At 52.1% G+C, this 18,849-nt stretch overlaps 1 protein-coding gene across 1 annotated transcript in view; it reads left to right on the forward strand.

Moving 5' to 3' along the window:
- The first annotated feature begins 6,787 nt into the window (after nt 1–6,787).
- Nucleotides 6,788–18,849, forward strand: part of NALF2 (NALCN channel auxiliary factor 2) — a 29,653-nt gene continuing 17,591 nt past the window's right edge. Inside the window, exon 1 of the mRNA XM_051827161.3 lies at nt 6,788–8,590. Coding sequence (XP_051683121.1) covers nt 7,733–8,590 — 858 coding nt within the window. The 5' untranslated portion in view covers nt 6,788–7,732. The remainder of the gene's footprint in view (nt 8,591–18,849) is intronic.

Here is an 18,849-nt window from a genome sequence, read left to right on the forward strand (position 1 = left end):
ACTTCTCTTGTACTGGTTCTATACTTCTATTAATGCAGTCTAAAATCTAATTACCTCTTTTGGCAGCATCATCACTCTGTTGGCTCGCATTGGCGTTATAATCAAATCAAGATCTTTTTCACATGTGTTGTTGTTAAACCAGGCAGGTCTCTTCTGTCTTGTAGTAAAGGAGCAAAGCCTCCTATCCCTGTAGTTTCCAGGAAAAATCAAGTTCAGCAGTCAAAGCCCAGTGTGGGGAGCAACTCGGACTAGACTAAGTTACTGGAATTAAGACTTATTCTATGCATCTGCTCTCCCACAATATGGCGCTGAGAAGGGAGAAACAGCTTCTACTCAGCTGCCTCTAGTTCAACCAGTAAACTGTAGGACCTGCTCCTGATTGGAGGAGAGCAGCGTACTCGGCGTGTGGGTAGCCGAGTTGGGATTGGCGGAAGAGGACTATAAAGGAGGAGAGAGACAGCATGCACCAGGAACATCTAAGGGGAACATCTATCTGAAGGAACACCTGTGCAGCCCCCGAGAGAGCCGGCCGGCGGTGTGCCGCTCCCCCGCGGAAGTGGGGAAAGTGGCAGGGGGAACCGCCCTTCCACGGAGGTGGAAGGATCGGCAGCCAACCCGGAAAGAACCAGCAGCAAACCCGGGGAGGGCCGAGCAGACCAAAGAACAGCGCAGGGTCCTGTGTCGTTCCTCCACGAAGAGGGGGAGCGACATAATGGTGCCGTGACTCGGATATGAAGCCTAGGCAGGGTTTAGTGTCGTTCCTCCATGAAGAGGGGGAGCGACAGCCCAGTATCTGAAGGATTTGGTAAAGAAGGAAAAGTGGTCCACGCAAGCATTTGGTAATTGGGGTTCATGGCAGATGCTACTGGTTGCCTGCCCAATAATGATTTCCTTCTTCTTCCTCACTTACAGAATATCAACTATGTTCATAGTACCAATGTGCTCAGCTAAAAGTACTGAATTTCCCAGCTTCTTTTGCAAGTAGGAATGTCCATATGAACAGTTCCAATCCAAGAGATATAGGTGGATGTCACTAGAAATAGTGTTCAGAGACCATCTAAAGGTCCTTTGTCTTCAGCTTTCTTGTCCCTAGCATGTTCCCTTTTGTCTAGAATACAGATATGAGGCCCAGAGCAGCAATAGCTATATTGTGACTATCAGGCGAAAAACCAAGTGAATGACAGTCTTCCTTCAGGATGGTAAGATGTAAAACAAGGGGATGATGGCATCATTGAACTGTCAAACCAGCCCTAGGGGCCGGCTCTGTGGTGTGGTGGGTTAAGCCGCTGCCTGCAGTGCCAGCATCCCATATGGTCACCGGTTTGAGACCTGGCTGCTCCACTTCCCATCCAGCTCTCTGCTATGGCCTGGGAGAGCAGTAGAAGATGGCCCAAATCTTTGGGCCCCTGAACCTGTTCAGGAGACCTGCAAGAAGCTCCCAGCTCCTGTCTTTGGATCAGCACAGCTCTGGCCATTGCAGCCATCTGGGGAGTGAACCAGCAGATGGAAGACCTCTCTCTCTTTCTCTCTCTCTCTCTCTCTCTCTCTCTGCCTCTCCTTCTCTCTCTGTGTAACTCTGACTTTAAGATAAATAAATACATCTTTTTAAAAAAGCCCTGGATTATCTATCAGGGAATTATTTTTTAATTTTTAAAACATTTCTTATTTGTTCAAAAGACAGAGTGACAGAGAGAGACAGAGACAGACATGGAGAGAGATCTTTCATCTATTGATTCACTTCCCCAAATGGCTGCAACAGGCAGGTCTTGGCCAGGCTAAAGTCAGGAGCTAGGAACTCCATCTGGGTCTCCCACATGGATGGCAGGGGCCCAAGTACTTGGATCATCTTCTGCTACCTACCTAGGTGTGTTAGCAAGAAGCTAGACTAGAAGTTGAGCAGCTAGAATTTGAACAAGCAAACTGATACCCCAGTATAAAAACCACCCCTCAAGGGAATTATTTTAAATTTATAAAAGTGAGAGACAGAGAGAGGGAGACAAAGAGAGACAGAGAGAGAGCATGCTCTCAACTTCTGGCTCATTCTCCAAAATGCCTGCGATGGCTAGAGCTAGCCTGGGGCCACAGTCAGGAGCCAGGAACACAATCCAGGTCTCTCCCAATGACAGGACCCCAATTACTTGAGCCGTAACTTGTTATCTCCCAGGGTCTGCATTGGCAGGACATTAGAGGTAATCGAACCCAGGTACTCTAAAGTGGAACGTGAGCATCTTAATGCCAGGCTATAATGCCCACTCCTTATGAAGGGAGTTTTTGTCAATTGAGACAAATAGACCTCCATCTGTTTAAGCCACCATTACAGAATTGTCTACTATTTGCAGTCAAAAGCATTCCTAGCAGACATAGGGTTATAACAGAAAAACTGGGGCTGCAAATGGGAAGGCAAGTAGGACTATAGGAATCCAGAAGGAGTGGGCACTTAGAAATACAAGTGAGCAGTTAGAATCAAAAGGAGCTGTCTAGTGACTGAGACTCCCTAGGCCTCAGTCACTGGGTTAGGATTTTGGGGGGTCTGGACTCCCTCCCTTGATGGTGATTAAAAGAGCATGGCTCGCTCAGGCAAGATGACTGGGGAACTAAGATACAGGACATGAGACAGAAGGCTGGAGATCAGAAGTTGGGGATAAGGTAGAGGCTCTATGAAAACTTGAGATCAGACTCAGACCAGCAGCAAAGGGATGGCTTAATGCAAGCTAGGATTATTTCAATCCATCCTGTCTCCAGAAAGGTGCAGCCTGCAGGTAGGCCTAAAATTACTCCAACTATGGAGGGGGGAGGGGGCAGGCAGCGGGATCCAGGCAAAGCCTGGCAAGCTTCAGCTCAAGCTGCGCTTTAGCCATCCTGACACTCTTCTCACAGGTTCTTAGATCCACCCTTAATTACAGGCCTGTCTTTCCAGCTTTTGCACATGACCTTTTAAGACCTGAGCTTAACAAAAAGCTCCCTGTATAACCACATTGGTCTCTCTAAATGACTTCCACTTTGTCTTTTTCCTAATTGTCAGCATTTCACCAAGGAAAATCTTCCCCTCCTCCTTCTGCTCCAAATTGTCTACCCTGTCTCCGCCTCCCCCAACACACACTCTGCCTGGATTGAGAACACTTTTCCTGGGCAGCTGGGTCCCTCAGGAGTGACCCACCTTTATCCTCTGGCTTTCGCCTCTGCTGACAAGGAGGCAGGTGGAGAGGAAAGGCTGGCAAGAGGGCTGGTCAGGGCTCACCAGCTGTGTGGAGCAGTGTGCCACTCCATCTCCCTCTCCCCTGTGGTTATTCCGCTTCAGGGCTGATTAGAGGCCAATGTCTTCTGTGCTCCCCCCTCCCTAATTTCGTGTGTCATCTAGAGTGAGGGAATGAGAGCCTCCTCTGCCTGCCGGTGTGCTACCACCTCTCCTTTGTGCGCAGCGGGTACTGTGTGGGTAAGTTATTGTTATATTGTGCTCCTGTGATAAATGGACCTTTGTGAGACACTTTTCACCCTGTGTGTTCTGGGGGAGAGGGAGGGAGTCTTGCCTGAGTGACTTCTCACAGAAAGCTCCAGAGGTGCTCAGAGCTGATAGCCTAGGCCTGGCAGGCTGTACTTTCATTGGCACTCAAGGGTGTCAGTCACCATGGCCCTGCCAATCAGCTCTAAACTAGGTGTCTGTAAGCGATTAGCCTTCTTTGTTAAACAGAACACTGAACCCTCCAAGGACTAAACAAAGAATGGCTCAGAAAAGACAGTTCCTAGGTGGGCAGGGGCAGTCCTGCCAGTGTCCTGGAATTCTTTGGTTTTACCCTCCTTCTTTGAACCCTGCCTCTATTCCTTACATCTAGGCAGGGTCTAGGTCCTTTCAATTCTACCTCTTTCATTTCCTATCCCTGTGCATTTCTGCTCTCCGCCCTCACTGCTCCTGCCTTTGCTCGGTTCTCACCATCTCTCACCAGGGCTGCTAACTAGTCTGCTAACCAGTTCCCCTGCCTCCAGGATCCCCTGTCCTTCCAACCCAGTCTCCAGGCTGCAGCCAAATCAATCTTCTAAAAATACAAAGCTGATCGTGTCACCTCTCTGCTGCAAACATTTCAACCTCTTCCGTGGCTCCTAGTACCCTTGGGATAAAGTCCAAACTATTTAGCATGGCACTGAGGGCCCTTCTTGTTTTGGCTCCTGCCAACTCCTCAGCCTCGGTTTTTGGCAGTGCTCCCACTTCGCACCTAGTCACAGTGAACTGCTCTGCAGGTTTCAGAACATGCATTGCCTGGCCTTGCTCCTGGCTGTTACACATGACATTGCGTCTGCCTGGAACATCCTTCACACACCACCTTCTCTGCTATCTGTCTAGTCAGTTCCTCTGCATCCCTTGAAACTTCAACCAAACTATTTCAGCCCAAGACACGTATTTTATTCATGTCTACATCAGTGATGTTGAGTACAACATTTGGAACATAACCAATCCTGAATAGATGTTTGACAAACAAATGCACGAGTGTAATGTCCCAACTCAAGTGGCTGTACCCAAAATCATCTCTATGGGAAGCTGGCAGAGCTGATGGATCCTTTCCACCATGGGAGGGAGACCACTCCTCAGTGTCACCCATGTTGCACTGGCTTACAATTCCTTCTTTAACATGCCTGCTTCCCTAATTTAACTGTGAGCATCTCAATGGCAGGGCTATGCTTGATCCACCTCAGTAGCCTTCCTATCCCCCAGCACAGTGCTCAGAACATAATGAACGCGCTTCCCAAATGGCTGAGAATTTTCTTCCTTATCTCATCTCCATCTAATTTTTCCCCCACAGACTCTCACCATCAGCATAGCCAAACTGTCACACTGATGGCTTCAAGAACATACAGGCGGCTACTTGTCCCTAAAAACGTTCACCCCCATTTCCACATTCCTCTTACCTGTGGTGTCTTTCCCATCCACCCATACAAACCCTGCTACTTATTTAGTAACTAACTCCAAGTCTTTCTCTTCTAGAAACCTTTCGTGCACCCATGCACCCAGCCAGCCCATATCCAAGCACTGTAACAAATCTTTCCAATATCTCTTAACCCTTGGCATCCACTCATGTTACTTAGGGGAAAAGCAAGACTCAGTACTACAGTTCAGATTTTTAATGTCCCTCCAGAGGCCCATGCATTAAAGGCTTGCTCCCCAAGCTGGTGTTATTGGTGGATGTGGAACTCTCAAGAGGTCCTTAAGTCATTGGGGAAAGCACACTGGGAGGCAGCTCTCTGGTGATTTCTTGAGTTTGGGCCCACTTATTCTCTCTGCTTTCTGGATCCCCATGTGATCCTTCCTCTGAATGTGTTCAGCCATTCCTCACAGACCTGAGCCCCAGCCTGTACCATGCCATTTCGACTTCAAAGCTCTATAACTGTGAGCTATATAACCCCATTTCCCTTATACATTCACTGCCTTGGGTACTGAAATCATCTTAGTAATGAAAAGCTAACTAATACACCCAGAAACAAAAACGCTCACCCAAGCCTGTACAGCTTATTCGATGGTTGAACTACTAGCTGATTTCAAGTCTCCAGTCCATGAGTCTTCCCACAATTCAACGTGTATGTCTTGTCTCTTCTTACAAACTATACGTTCCTTTAAGATAGGAGTGTTTCTTCCATCCCTTCAGCTTCCCAGTGCTTTGTTGGAGTGCTTTAGAGAGCTTTAGAACCAGCCTGCCAGGGTTTCGAACTATCTTGGCTGCACTGGTTACTTCGGGCAACTTAATCAGCTTCCCCATATGTAAATATTGATAACTGTAGTCCCTATCTCATAAGGTTGCTGTGAGGATAAGGTGAGCAATGCAAGTGCTGATGGCAGTACCTTAGCAAATAGCATGTGTTCATTCAGGGCTCTTTCCTATATTATTATTTTTTGCTGTCAAGGGTTGATTAAAAAATGAGACTGTGAGAGTGACTGAGAGTCAGAAGCAGTGAGGAGAGGAAGTAGACCACAGGACCAGTCCGAGATTTGGTGGAGTCCAAACAAGGTTAGCGGCACCGCGACAGGACGTTTGTATGTCCGAGTTCCTAGTGCCATGTGACTCTGTGAGGGCCCCAAGCACATGGTTCCATGCCGGCGGCGCAGCTTCCCTAACTCTCGCTCAGCTATTCTCAGCAGCCTGTAGGGGGAGCCAGGAAGCCAGGACGGGGGCTGGGGGGAGGCTGCTGGCAATCTTCCTAAGGGTAAAAACGACACCCCAGCTCTACTACCCATCTTTAGTCCACCGCCGTGCCCCCTCCAGGTCGCTCTCCAAGCTCAGTCCTCTTCGGCAGCTAAGCTGGGAGCTGTCCTTCAGCACCAGGGGCCGCCTTGGCCTCGGGCAGGACAGTGAGGGCGACAGCAGAGTTAGGGACACGGGACTGGTCCGTTCCGCAGCCGGCTCCAGCGTCTCCTAGTCACGGGGACGGGGGAGGCGACCCGGGGAGGCAGCGGAGACGTGATGGGTGATATGTCTGCTGCCTCTTGCCTCCGACAATCACCCACAGAAGTCCCTTAGCCCTCGGGAGCAGACAGGAGCGTCCCCGGGGAGGGAGGAGGGCGCCCGGGCTTGTGGGGGAGGGGGAGCGCCCGGGCCTGGGACTCAGCGTGTGGCGTGTGCACGCGGGGAGCGGGCGGATGAACGGAGGCGCTGAAGTGAATGGAGTTGGGGGTGGACTGGAAACATCCCCAAACAGCACAGGCTGCGGCCGGCGGGGGCTGGGGTGGGGTGGGGTGTGTGTGTTGGGGGGGGGGGGGGCAGAGTCCTGAGGCGCAGGCGCAGTCGGGGCCCCAGTCCCGTTCCCTCCTCCTCTCGGTGCCTCTTTCTCCGCCCCGCTCCCCCCAAACACACTCGCACACGGGCTCTCAAGGTGTTCTCCGCACAGCGGAAGATGGCGACAGACTGAGGGGGTATAGCCAGCGGGAGCCACGGGGCCGTGCCGCTCGGCGGCCGCCACAGCGGTGCGAAGCAGAGGCGGAAGCGAGAGGCGCACTAAGTAAAGCCCGGTGTCCGCGTCCGGTGCCTGTGGCGCTGCCGGGAGCCAGGTGGCCCGCCCGAGCCGGAACTCCGGGAGCAGCGGGTGCGGAGCCGGAGCGGAGCCGGTCCGGGACCGACCCCAGCCAACGACCGGAGCGGGAGCGAAGCCCGAAGGGCCGAGCAGCGGACCGGCCCGCCGGCCTAGGAGGGAGCGAGCGAGGCAGGGAGCGGCGCGGAGCGGTCAGCGAGCGAGCGGGCGGACGGGCGGGAGGGGAGCGGAGCGGAGCGCCGCGGCGGGGCCCGCACGGCGGCGCTGAGGGGCGCAGAGCTGCGCCGAGCCGAGACGGCCGGAACAGAGTGCGAGCCCGGCGGCCGCCGGCGCGGAGTGAAGTGGCGCGGAGCCGAGGGCAGCTGAGGGGCCCGACACTATGAGGAGTGCGGCGCCGCCGCCGCAGCCGCCACCGCCCCAGTGCCCCGCACCGCCCCCCGCCGGGACGCCGGGCAGCGCCTAGCGGGCCGGGCGGCGGCGCCCGGGCTGCGAGCGAGGGAGCGCGGGAGGGGCGCGGGGACGGCACGAGAGCGCCCTGCGACTCCGGCCTGAGCGGCGCCCCGGGCCGGCCGGCCGGCCTGCCTGCCTGCCTCACCATGCATCCACCGAGGTAAAGCCTGGACGGCGCCGAGGAGCGCCGAGCGGCGCGCAGCCCGCCCGCCCGAGACGGCCGTCCGGCCTCGCTCCTGCCTACTCCCTCCAGCCCGGACCCCCCTGAAATATGTTCAGGGGCGCTTGGATGTGGCCCGGGAAAGACGCCGCCGCGCTGACTATCTGCTGCTGCTGCTGCTGCTGGGCTCCCAGGCCAAGCGACAAACCTTGCGCCGACTCCGAGCGGGCGCAGCGATGGCGACTGTCCCTGGCGTCCCTGCTCTTCTTCACCGTGCTGCTCGCTGACCATCTGTGGCTGTGCGCGGGGGCCCGGCCCCGGGCCAGGGAGCTGAGCAGCGCCATGCGGCCGCCCTGGGGGGCCGGCCGCGAGCGGCAGCCGGTGCCTCCTCGCGCGGTGCTGCCGTTGCCGCCGCCGTCGCCCGGCGAGGCCAGCGCGTCCCCGGGCACCTGCGGCCCCCGATACAGCAACCTGACCAAAGCCGCCCCCGCCGCCGGCCCCGGACCGGTCTGCGGCGGCGTCCCAGAGCCCACGGGGCTGGACGCAGCTTGCACCAAATTGGAATCTTTGCAGAGACTTTTCGAACCGACAACCCCGGCCCCCCCTCTGCGGCCCCCTGACGCCCCTTCCCGTACCCCGGAGTTCCCCTCCGCCAAAAAAAACTTGCTCAAAGGCCACTTTCGGAACTTCACTCTCTCCTTTTGCGACACCTACACGGTTTGGGACTTGCTGCTGGGCATGGACCGTCCCGACAGCCTGGACTGCAGTCTGGACACCCTGCTGGGGGACCTGCTGGCCGTGGTGGCCAGCCCGGGCTCTGGGGCCTGGGAGGCATGTCGCAACTGTATCGAGGCGTACCAGCGGCTGGACCGACATGCTCAGGAAAAATATGACGAGTTCGACCTCGTGCTGCATAAATACTTACAGGCGGAAGAGTACTCAATACGGTCGTGCACGAAAGGCTGTAAGGTAGGGTCTGGCGTCTGCGGCCCCAACAAACTGACTTGGGTGGTGGCGGTCGCGGCAGCGGTGGGGACCGCCAGAATAAAAGGAGGTCTTCCTCTGCACCCAGCCCACCACTCACCCGGTGGTTCCCACTCCGGGATCCTCCCCCAGCGCAGGGGGCCTCAGGGATTCCGGTCAGGTAACCACCTGGTCAACTTCTGTTCATTCTGCGTTTGGGGACCTTCCGCCTGGCACTTTGTGGGTGTCCCGCCTCTGCACCAGGAGGGAGGGCTCATGGGCGATGGCTGCCAAAGGGGTGGAAGGAGGGATTGTGTTCCCTTAGCCTTCATCCTCAGCCGGCCGGGCCCTCCTCCTTCCCTGGGCTGAAATTGGAAGTCCTGGGACTGGCTGGTGAGGGAGGAAGGCCAAAGGCGAGAGGAAGAATATTTGTTGACTTAATCCTCATCCTTTGGATCCTGCCAATGGGTGAGAGGAGGAGCACGCGCGGGGTGGGGTGGGGGGAGTAGGGCCCACCACTCTGTTGACCTCATATGACTGGAGGTGGCCTGCCAGAGCCCAGGCAGGTGGAACCTAGGGGTACCTGGCCTGTCCCAAGGAGGGACCGTGCTGGATTGCTCTCCCCTGACAAAAGACGGAGCTGGGAACAGGAGCTCATCGGAGGGCCACAGAAGGTTGGTACCTTCCCAGCGCCCCAGGATGGCAGCACCCCAGAATAGCAGCCAGGCATCCAGAGGCTAGGTGAGGCAGCTGCAGACCCGCCTGCCTGTGAGAACTGAGCCTTAGGAAACTTCTTCACCCGCAGCAGCACTGTTTTGGACAGCCAGTGGGTGAGGGCTATAAACATTTGGACCTGATGCCACTGCCCCGCTCTTCTGGCCTGGCCAGGTGGCCTGCCTTTGGGAAGAAAGAGAACAGCAAGGTCAAAGGGTCAAGTGGCAAGGAAACCAGGTGGGGTGGTGGCCTCACACATCCTGGAGCTAGGGACCAAAAACTGGAGAGGGAGACACTTGCCTAGGCTAGCTCATCTCCTTCCCAGGCTTTGGGGAGGGAAAGAAAGTACCCCTTTATGCCTGGCATGACCCCCATGGACTTGTGCAAGGCTTCCATGCTCTTGGTGGGCTCCAGAGGGATCTGGGGTAGAGGACTGAGGAGGAAAGAGGTAGCTCTTTGCTCCTGACTTCACTTTCTCCTTCTCCTTTTTCCTGTTCTCGTAACCTAGCAGTCTCCCTCCCGCCTCCCTCAGCCTCAGCTGACTCACTGCCTCACTCACACTACCAAATGAGATATTCCACTTCTTAAAGGTGTACAGGCAGATAGACACACAGACACACACATGCATGCACACGCGCGTGTGCACGTGCACACACACACAGAGCCAAGTACCACCACCACCACCTACGGAAGTCATACAGAGAGAGTGTCACACTCTACAGAACCACACAAGTAGCCCTCATGCCACACACACATGCACATCTCCCCACAGTGTCAGAGACACACAGGCAAAGTATTACCACCTGAAGAAGGACCCATTTTGTCATATCGGGATACAGATATATACACTCCATGGGAGCAGACGGATGTGGTTCACTAGCAGACAGAGTAAAGGATAGATCCTCCAACCCCATGGGCCCAAGAGCTTTTTGTTTTCCTCTCAATCACCAACATGAATGAAAGCCATGCCACAACTTTCCCATAGGGTTTTCTCCATGTGATAGCTGGCGCCAAGCTCTGACTGATTACAGCCCCTCACATTGATTGCTTGTTTCCCAAGCAGTTGTGATATAGGAGAAAGACAACGGATCTCTCCGATTCAAGAGGCCTTATCACTTCTATGACTTGTTAACAGTGTGACCTTGGGCAAGTCGCTTCACTCCTCTTACACGTTTCGTTTCCTCATTTGTCAAACAGGGACAATAATCCTTGCTCTCTTTCTGTGTCCTGGATCTTCTGTGAGGTCTGAGTGGGAAGAGGTAGCTGATAGTATTTTGTAACAGAAATGTGAACATCTGACATTGATGTAAGGCTTGGGGTTTTCAAGCCCTCTCACGTATATTTTGAGATCACAACTGCCCAGGGAGGTCGGTAATACTAGCACCATCATTCCCACTTTCCAGACAAGGAGACTGAGGTGCAGGGAAGGGGGGAGGTCAGGCAGTTAGCCTTAAGGTCACTCAGTTAATGAGAGCAGGAGTGCTGAGGCTCCAAATGGCATGTTCTGATGCTAAGCTCCTGCTTATTGTCACGGCCTTCCGTCAAGTTCCCTATGGCCCTCCCTCCTCTCCTTTGTCTCCTTGCCTCTCTCTCCTGTGAGCAAGCGAACTCCTGCCCTCTTGCTGCCAGCTGTGCTGGCAGAAGGGCAGTGCCAGCTCCATAGCTCTCTTCCGGTCTTTCCTACCTCTCCCAGTACTCTCTCTTTCTTCAACTGAGGCCCCGAGGGCTCTCTAAGCCAGCTGTATTATGGGCACTACGGGGAAAGACAGCCCTGCTCCCAGCCTGTCTCTGCAATCCTTCACGTTACCTCCCTTGTAGGCCCTCTTTGCTTCCACCCAGATTGGGATCCTTGGGAAATGATTCCCACTATTAGAGCTTCTCCTAAGGGGAGACCCAAAGTCCCAGCCCAGAATGAGGAGGCTTCCTTTACTTCAGGAAACCAAGCCTGGAGGCCCTCCCTCGCCTCCAGAGCCCTATGGTGAATGGTTTGGTCACATCCTTCCTAGGCGGCCCCAGAAACCCGGCTCTTTTCTTTTGCAATGTCTGCCCCTGTTTCTGGCCACACAGGGCCCCAAGAATCCTACCTGTCCTCACTGCTGCCTGTGACACCTCCCAATTTAGTACCAGCTGCAACATTTCCTTAATGTGCGACTGACTTCCTCTCTCTCAGCACAGCGATGTTAACCTAGGCAGGGCCATATGCATCCCAACCCTTGCCTCTCCCAACCCCTGGGGCCATGCCCCACCAAGCCCTTATCTCCCCATACACCCCCCCCAAGTCTTACTCCCCCTCTGCCCTGCTCCTGCCAAGGGTTACTAGATGACCACCTCATGCCCCACAACTTTTCATCCTCCTAGTTATGCTGTAGACTTGCTTGGTTCTAATGGCCTCTTCCTCCACCTTCACCTCTTTCTTGCTCCCGATTCACTGCATTCAGACCGAGAGGAGTGATAGAGATGGGAGCAAATCCCTAGCTTCCACTCTCGTAGCTCCTGATCCAAGAGGGGCTAGGATGATTCAGGGAAGGATGATTCTCAGCATTGGTACTGGCTGCCGGGTTGCATCAACTAAGGTTAGCCCCAGGAAGGATGTTGATGGTTGTGTGCTACTCTGGCCTGGCCCAAACCCACCTGGCAGACTATGTGTTTGGTTCTGGGTCTCACACTGACCAAGGAAGGAGGGAGCTGGAACCCCAGTTCAATCAGATAGAGTCAAAGGAACTGTTTCACCTGGAGAAGAGACTCGAGAGGACGGTGTCTCTGTCTCCACACCTCAGAGGAGTTGTCAGGGGTCTAAAGAGGAAGCATATCCTACTCTGTGCCTATGTAGGTAGAAAGTTCTAGGTTCTAAGCTAGCTTTTATTTATTGCCGAGTGACCTTAACCTATGGAGTCCACTCTCTGAGCCTTGTTTTTCTCATGTGTAAAATGGGGCTACCCTATCCTAACAGCCATGTGAGATTATTATTAATGAGAAGTCTGTACAACACCTAGGCCTGGCACATCCGGGTTGCTGGGTTGACAGTTTTTTTCTTTCCAAAGAAGAGAGCAACTGCCTTAACAGGAGGTGAGCTTCTGCTCCCAGGAAATGTCTAAGCCCGATCCAAATGGACCCCTGGGGGAAATGCCGTGGAGGTGACTCTAACACCAGATGATGGGGAGAGTTGGACCAGGCGACCTGTGTGGTCTCCTTCTGCCTCAGAGTTTAGGCCTGTGAGCAGAGTCTGCTCCCTGAACAGCAGCATTGCATAGGGAGGGCTGGGGAAGGCGGTTGAGCCTAACACCCACACACGGGAAAGGGTGGGGGGCTGCCAGAGCCAGTGCCTCGCCTTCTGCCCGTACCCGCTGGGGGCCTGCTCTTCCTCCACTCCGGCTGGCAGCTGTTTCTGCCTCACTGCCTTCCTCTCTCCTCCCACCTGCCACAGCTTTCCTGCCAAGCAGGACTCCGGGGCTAATGCTGGGTTTGGGGGTTGCTGAGAACTGGGAACTCAGGGTATTAGGCAAAGGTCAGGTGCCCCAAGTTGCCCAGTGCTCCCTGTTGTCACCCAGGCTGGCAAGGAGAGCACAGTACCCTGCAGACAGCTTTCCAGACCCAGGGCTCTTGTAGCCAGAAAGGCTGCCCTGGTCCCTATTTTGAGGGTGGAAGAAGAAGAGACAGTCAATAAGCAGCCACCTGGGAGCCATGACAAAGCCTGCCCTGGGGGATGGGCCTCCAGAGCCGCAGAAGCTCATCTCCTCATCATCAGAGAATGCCAACATGGGGTTCTCAGAAGGGGCAGGAACAGGGAATCCTGGAACAGGGACAGACAAGAGGTTTATAGTGAGGACAAGAACATAGTGAATTAAGGCTAGCAGCGGAAAGGCTGGGAATGGGAAAGCGGCCTCGTGTTGCTCACACCCCTCCAGCCCCATCACCCCCACAATCCCCATGTTCCTTCCACATTGTAGTCCATCTCTAACACCCCTCATCCACCTACCAACCCCATAACCTTCCCAATTGTCTGTTTATCCCCCTAGAACCTCCCCAGACCACACTTCGCACCCCAGTGTGTAGCCATATCCCTATACCTACGTCTCCGGACAGTTACCTCCCCGTCACATCAACCCTTTCCTCCCCACCCTCACCTAACAGCCAGCTCTCCTATCCCACTCCACTGCCCTTCCCTCCCATCTCCCACGTCACAGTCCTCCCAGCCTTTACCCCAGTTCCCAACCCTCTTCTTTTTTTATTTATTTGGCAGAGTTAGACAGTGAGAGAGAGACAGAGAGAAAAGTCTTCCTTCTGTTGGTTCAACACCCAAATGGCCACTATGGCCGGCGCTGCACCAATCCGAAGCCAGGAACCAGGTGCTTCCTCCTGGTCTCCCACGCGGGTGCAGGCACCCAAGCACTTGGGCCATCCTCCACTGCCTTCCTGGACCACAGCAGAGAGCTGGCCTGGAAGAGGAGCAGCCGGTACTAGAACCCGGCGCCCGTATGGGATGCCAGCGCTGCAGGCAGAGGATTAACCAAGTGAGCCATGGCGCCGGCCCCCCCAACTCTCTTCTGACCTCTGTCCTTCACCCCTCTTGTTCTTCATGCCTCCGTACCCCCTCACCCCTTTACCCTCCTTACAGTTGACTTCCCAGTGTCCCCCATCTCTCCTCCTATCCCCGTTTCATCTTCCAGACCTCTCTTGTTCTGCCCCCTTTCCCCCTTTCTACCCTGTTCCTTCTGTACTCTCTCTCTGCCTTCCCTTTTCTCCTTCCCATCCAGGGTAGACATGTGTGTGTGCGTCCGTGCATGCACACACCGAGACACAGACACAGACACACACACACACACACACACACACACACCAGACACACATCCCCCAATCTTCATGGCTACTTCCCATCCTTCCCGCAGGCTGGTGCCTGACTACTATAGTCACCATAGCAACGGGAACCTCCAGGAAGGATATACTGGTATCTCCTGAAAGTGGGGGTGGGGGGATTAGAGGAGGAAAGGGAGCCCAGCAGCCTCCCACCCAATATCATGGCCTGGCTGGCAAAGTCTGCTGAACATAGTCCAAGTGGGGGGATAGGGGAAGGGAAGACAGCAGGTGTGGCTGACATCCAAAGAAGGTCAAGGATCCTTGAACAAACGCAGCCCAAGCATGAGAGCATCTAAGCCTTGAGGGTGCGTGCCGGTCCCCTCGGCAAACATCAGTACCTCAGGGAAAGGGCACACCCACTCTTTGGTGTGTCGATGGGAAAGTAGGTAATGCCTCAGACTCAGGGGTGGCAGTTTGCCCTAGAACAACTTTTCCCTCGGGGCAATTCTTTTGTGCTGCCACCCCCGGCAGCTGTTTACCTGCTGTGTGCCTATGCAGACTGGGCATCAAACCTGCCCTCGTCTGCTCATCTCCTCAGCCACATGCTGATTGCACATTGCAGCTGTTTGCTGAAAGCAGGGGGTGAGGGTGAGGGTGAGGCTTCTGCTTCTGAGGGCTCTGGATGTACCCGAACCCTTAAAAGCACCATTATCCAATGCTAGCCTGGGAGGTCTCTGGGGAATGGGTACGTCTGGGTTCCTGTGGTTACAGGTACACTGAACTGGGTGTGTGCAGGTGACCAGGGCTGCTGGACCAGCCTTTTCTCTCTGCACATTAAGAGAGAGCTCAGAAAAGCCTGAATTTTTGAGTTATTGAACCAGGTAGGTACTTAGAGGGGGAGGCAGCAAAGATATCAGCTAAGCTAAAGCTGGCTCTGGGAAGAGAAGGAGTTACTTTGGAGCGACAGGGGCTGCCATGGCCACAGCTCCAACCAGAATGGAATTTGGAGAATGGAGCCTGAACCTGAGCCACAAATCTCTGGGCCAGAAGATGAGGGAAACCAGTTCCAAAGAAGAAAGGGATGAGAAAAGTAAAGAGACAAAGAAAATGGCAAGCTTTTGAATGCCTAGGAGATGCCAGGGACTTGATATATGTTTATGAACTCATTGAATCCGGACAGTCATTCTAGCAGGCAAATACTATTGTTCCCATTTTACAAATGAGACAACTTTGGCTCAGTGAGAGGAAATGATCTACCCAGGCCACACAGCTGAAAGGTGGGAGGATCCAGACCCAGGTCTGTCTGTTCTTTTTCCAGTGCACACATGTATAAAGAAAATGCTAATAATCTCCTCCACCTGTCAGAGGCAGTGCCCAGCTGGCTACTGAACTGCTGGTGTTAGAAGCCGGGCTGACTGGAGAGGAACCCTGGCAGATCCTTTTGGAAGTTTAGATTGGCTCGGATCCAGAGCGAGGACCCACCAACTTCTTTTTGGTTCAACATCCCAGCCTTAGCCTTGAGATCTGGTGGCAGTCACTCATATCCTCTGGGATGCCAACAGGAGGATGAGAGTAAGGAAGGTGTTTCTTCCCCTCCTCCTCCTTCTGGTTTTGCAAAAGAGATGAGAGGAACTGGGCTCCTCTTGCCTAGAGAGAAGATATATTGCCACTTCAGCAAACTCATGGAAAATGGAACTTAAAACATGTTTGCACCAAAATAAACTCATCTTTTAGTTATATTTTCCACAAATTTTTTGAAGTACCCTTGTATCTCTGGCATCTTCTTAGCCTCAATGTGCTGGAGGAATCAACCAGGACAGGAGGAGGGAGGGTATCTCAAGCAGGCCTAACGCAAGCCTGAGCCCTGCCAAGCACATGCTGGTAGAGCTGGAAGGGAAAGGGAATACCCCAGAGCCTGCTGAGACCTGGGTAAGCCTTTGGCATTGGGTACCTAGGCTTCTTTTGGAGTTTGAAGGAAGTGCCAACCCACTACGTTCTGCCTCTAGAGGGACACGTGGTAGTAGTGGGTATTACCCAGTGTTTCTTGTCTTACTTGAGTTTAAGTAGCTAGCATGGTTACCTAGCTGATATGTGAACAGTGAGCATGACTGTTTATTGTTGAACTTAACTGAAGCTTCAATCCCAGCTAATCCTTCAGAATTATTATAGACTCAGAATCTTTTTTATATGTGTAAATGTTTTTTACCATTTTAACCATTTTTAAGTGCACAGAGAAGGTGACATTAAGTGCACTTGCAGTGTTGTACAGCCATCACCACTGTCCACTTCTAAGACATTTTCATCTTCCCAAACAGAAACTGCACCCAGTAGACAATAACTCCCTGCTCTTCTTTCCCTCCAGCCCCTGGTAACTACTTTTCTACTTCCTGTATCTATGAATTACACTATTATAGGTACTTCTCATATAAGTGAAGTCATATGCTATTTGTCCATTTGTGTCTGGCTTATTTCACTTATCTTGATGTTTTCAAGATTCATCCATATTGTAGCATGTATCAGTACTTCATTTCTTTCTGTGGTTGTACGATATTACATTACATGTACACACCTCATTTTGTTCATCCAGTCATTTCTTGGTGGACATTTGAGTTGTTTACACCTTTTGGCTATTCTGAGTAATGTTGCAGAGAACATTGATGTACAAGAATGTGTCTGAGCCTCTGCTTTCACGTCTTTTGGGTGTACACTCAGAAGTGGAATTGCTAGATAATGTGGTAATTCTATGTTTAACTTTAAAAAAAGTTTTTTTATGAGGCCAGCATTTGGGCACAGTGGGTTAAACCACCTGCAATGCCAGCATCCCATATCGGAGTGCTGGTTCGAATCCCAGCTGCTCTGCTTCCAGTCCAGCTCCCTGCTGATGCACTGGGGAAAGCAGTGGATGATGGCCCAAGTGCTTGGCACCTTTCCTCCCAAGTGAGAGGACTGGATAGAGTTCCTGGCTCCTGGCTTCATCCTGAAGCCATTTGGGGTAAATCAATCTCTATCTCTCCCTCTCTCTGTCACTTTATCTTTCAAATAAATAGAGTAAATCTTTAAATATTGCTTGTTTAACTTATTTTTTTAAATTTTTTGACAGGCAGAGTGGACAGTGAGAAAGAGAGACAGAGAGAAAGGTCTTCCTTTGCCGTTGGTTCACCCTCCAATGGCCGCCACGGCCAGTGCGCTGTGGCCAGTGCACCGCGCTGATCCTATGGCAGGAGCCAGGAGCCAGGTACTTCTCCTGGTCTCCCATGGGGTGCAGGGCCCAAGTATTTGGGCCATCCTCCACTGCATTCCCTGGCCACAGCAGAGAGCTGGTCTGCTGGCCTGGAAGAGGGGCAACCGGGACAGAATCCGGCGCCCCGACCGGGACTAGAACCCGGTGTGCCAGCGCCGCAAGGCGGAGGATTAACCTAGTGAGCCACTGCGCCGGCTGTGCTTGTTTAATTTACTTTAAAGGCATAGAGGTAGACAGGCAGAGAGATCTCCCTCATCCACTGGCTCACTCCCCAAATGCCCTCAAAAGCCAGGGCTGGGCCAGGCTGAAGCCAGGAGCCAGGAACTCAATTCAGATCTCCCATATGGGTGGCAAGAACCTAACCACTTGAGCCATCACTCACTGCCTCTTAAGATGTGCATTAGCAGGAAATTGGAATCAGAAGCAGAACTGGGACTTGAACCTAGGAATTCAAATATGGAGTTAGGCTCCTTTTAACTGCAGCATCAAACATTTACCCCTATGTTTAGTTTTTTGAGAAAGTACCACCTTGTTTCCCACAGTGGTTGCATCATTTTATATTACATTACATTTAACATATATATTGAGATGCACCAGGATTCTAATTTCTCCACATCCTGGCCAGCGCTTAATATTTTCTGGGTTTTGTTTGTTTGTTTGTTTTTAATTATAGCCATCCTGATGAGTGTGACTATACATTTTTACATAGGTGAAATCATCCACTTTTTTACCTTGCTATTTTTAACTTGTTGTTACATTGAGTACACTTCCATGTAGCTAAGTATTTATAAATACCATTATTGATGAATGTACAAATAAATATATATGAATCATAATATAATAAAAATCATATGAATATAATATAATTTATTTAACTGGCCTCCTATTGTTAGATATTTACATTACTTTCAACTTTTCGCTATTATAGATAATGCTGTGATGAATACCTTTGTTCATAAATTTATGGCAGATCATATTCTTTTTTACTACTAAATGCTATCGCAATCATTTTTTTTATTTCTCTACTTTGCTGAGGTTTTTAAATCACAAAATAATGCATGTTCATTGTAGCAAATCTAACAATACAGAGGTTTATAAAGAAAACATTAATAATCTTCCTATTCACTCCCCTCCCAGTCCTACTGCCCCGAGGCCACTGATGTTAACAATTTGATATATATTCTTCTACCTCTCTTTGTAGGCTTACATAAACATCTACACACAAAATGACATTTTCTTGCTTTTGCATACAAATGAGAGCATCAACATTAATTCTGCAGGATGAAGTTTTGGAAGTAGGCTTACAGAAGCAAAGAGTATTCACTTTTTAAAGGCTCTTCACATACATTACCAAATTTCTTTCAAATTACTAAATTATTCCCGTTTATATCCTCTCTAAAAGTGTGAGATTAATTTACCACACTTTTCCATACTGAGTATCATGTCTTCAAAGCTTTACTAATTTGGTAGTTGAAAAATGTTCTGACGCTGGCTTTCCATTTGCATTCCTTAGGTC

This window comes from Oryctolagus cuniculus, chromosome X (assembly GCF_051225735.1).
Source record: "Oryctolagus cuniculus isolate XC-2025 breed Fujian yellow rabbit chromosome X, ASM5122573v1, whole genome shotgun sequence".
Classification (NCBI taxonomy): Eukaryota; Metazoa; Chordata; class Mammalia; order Lagomorpha; family Leporidae; genus Oryctolagus; species Oryctolagus cuniculus.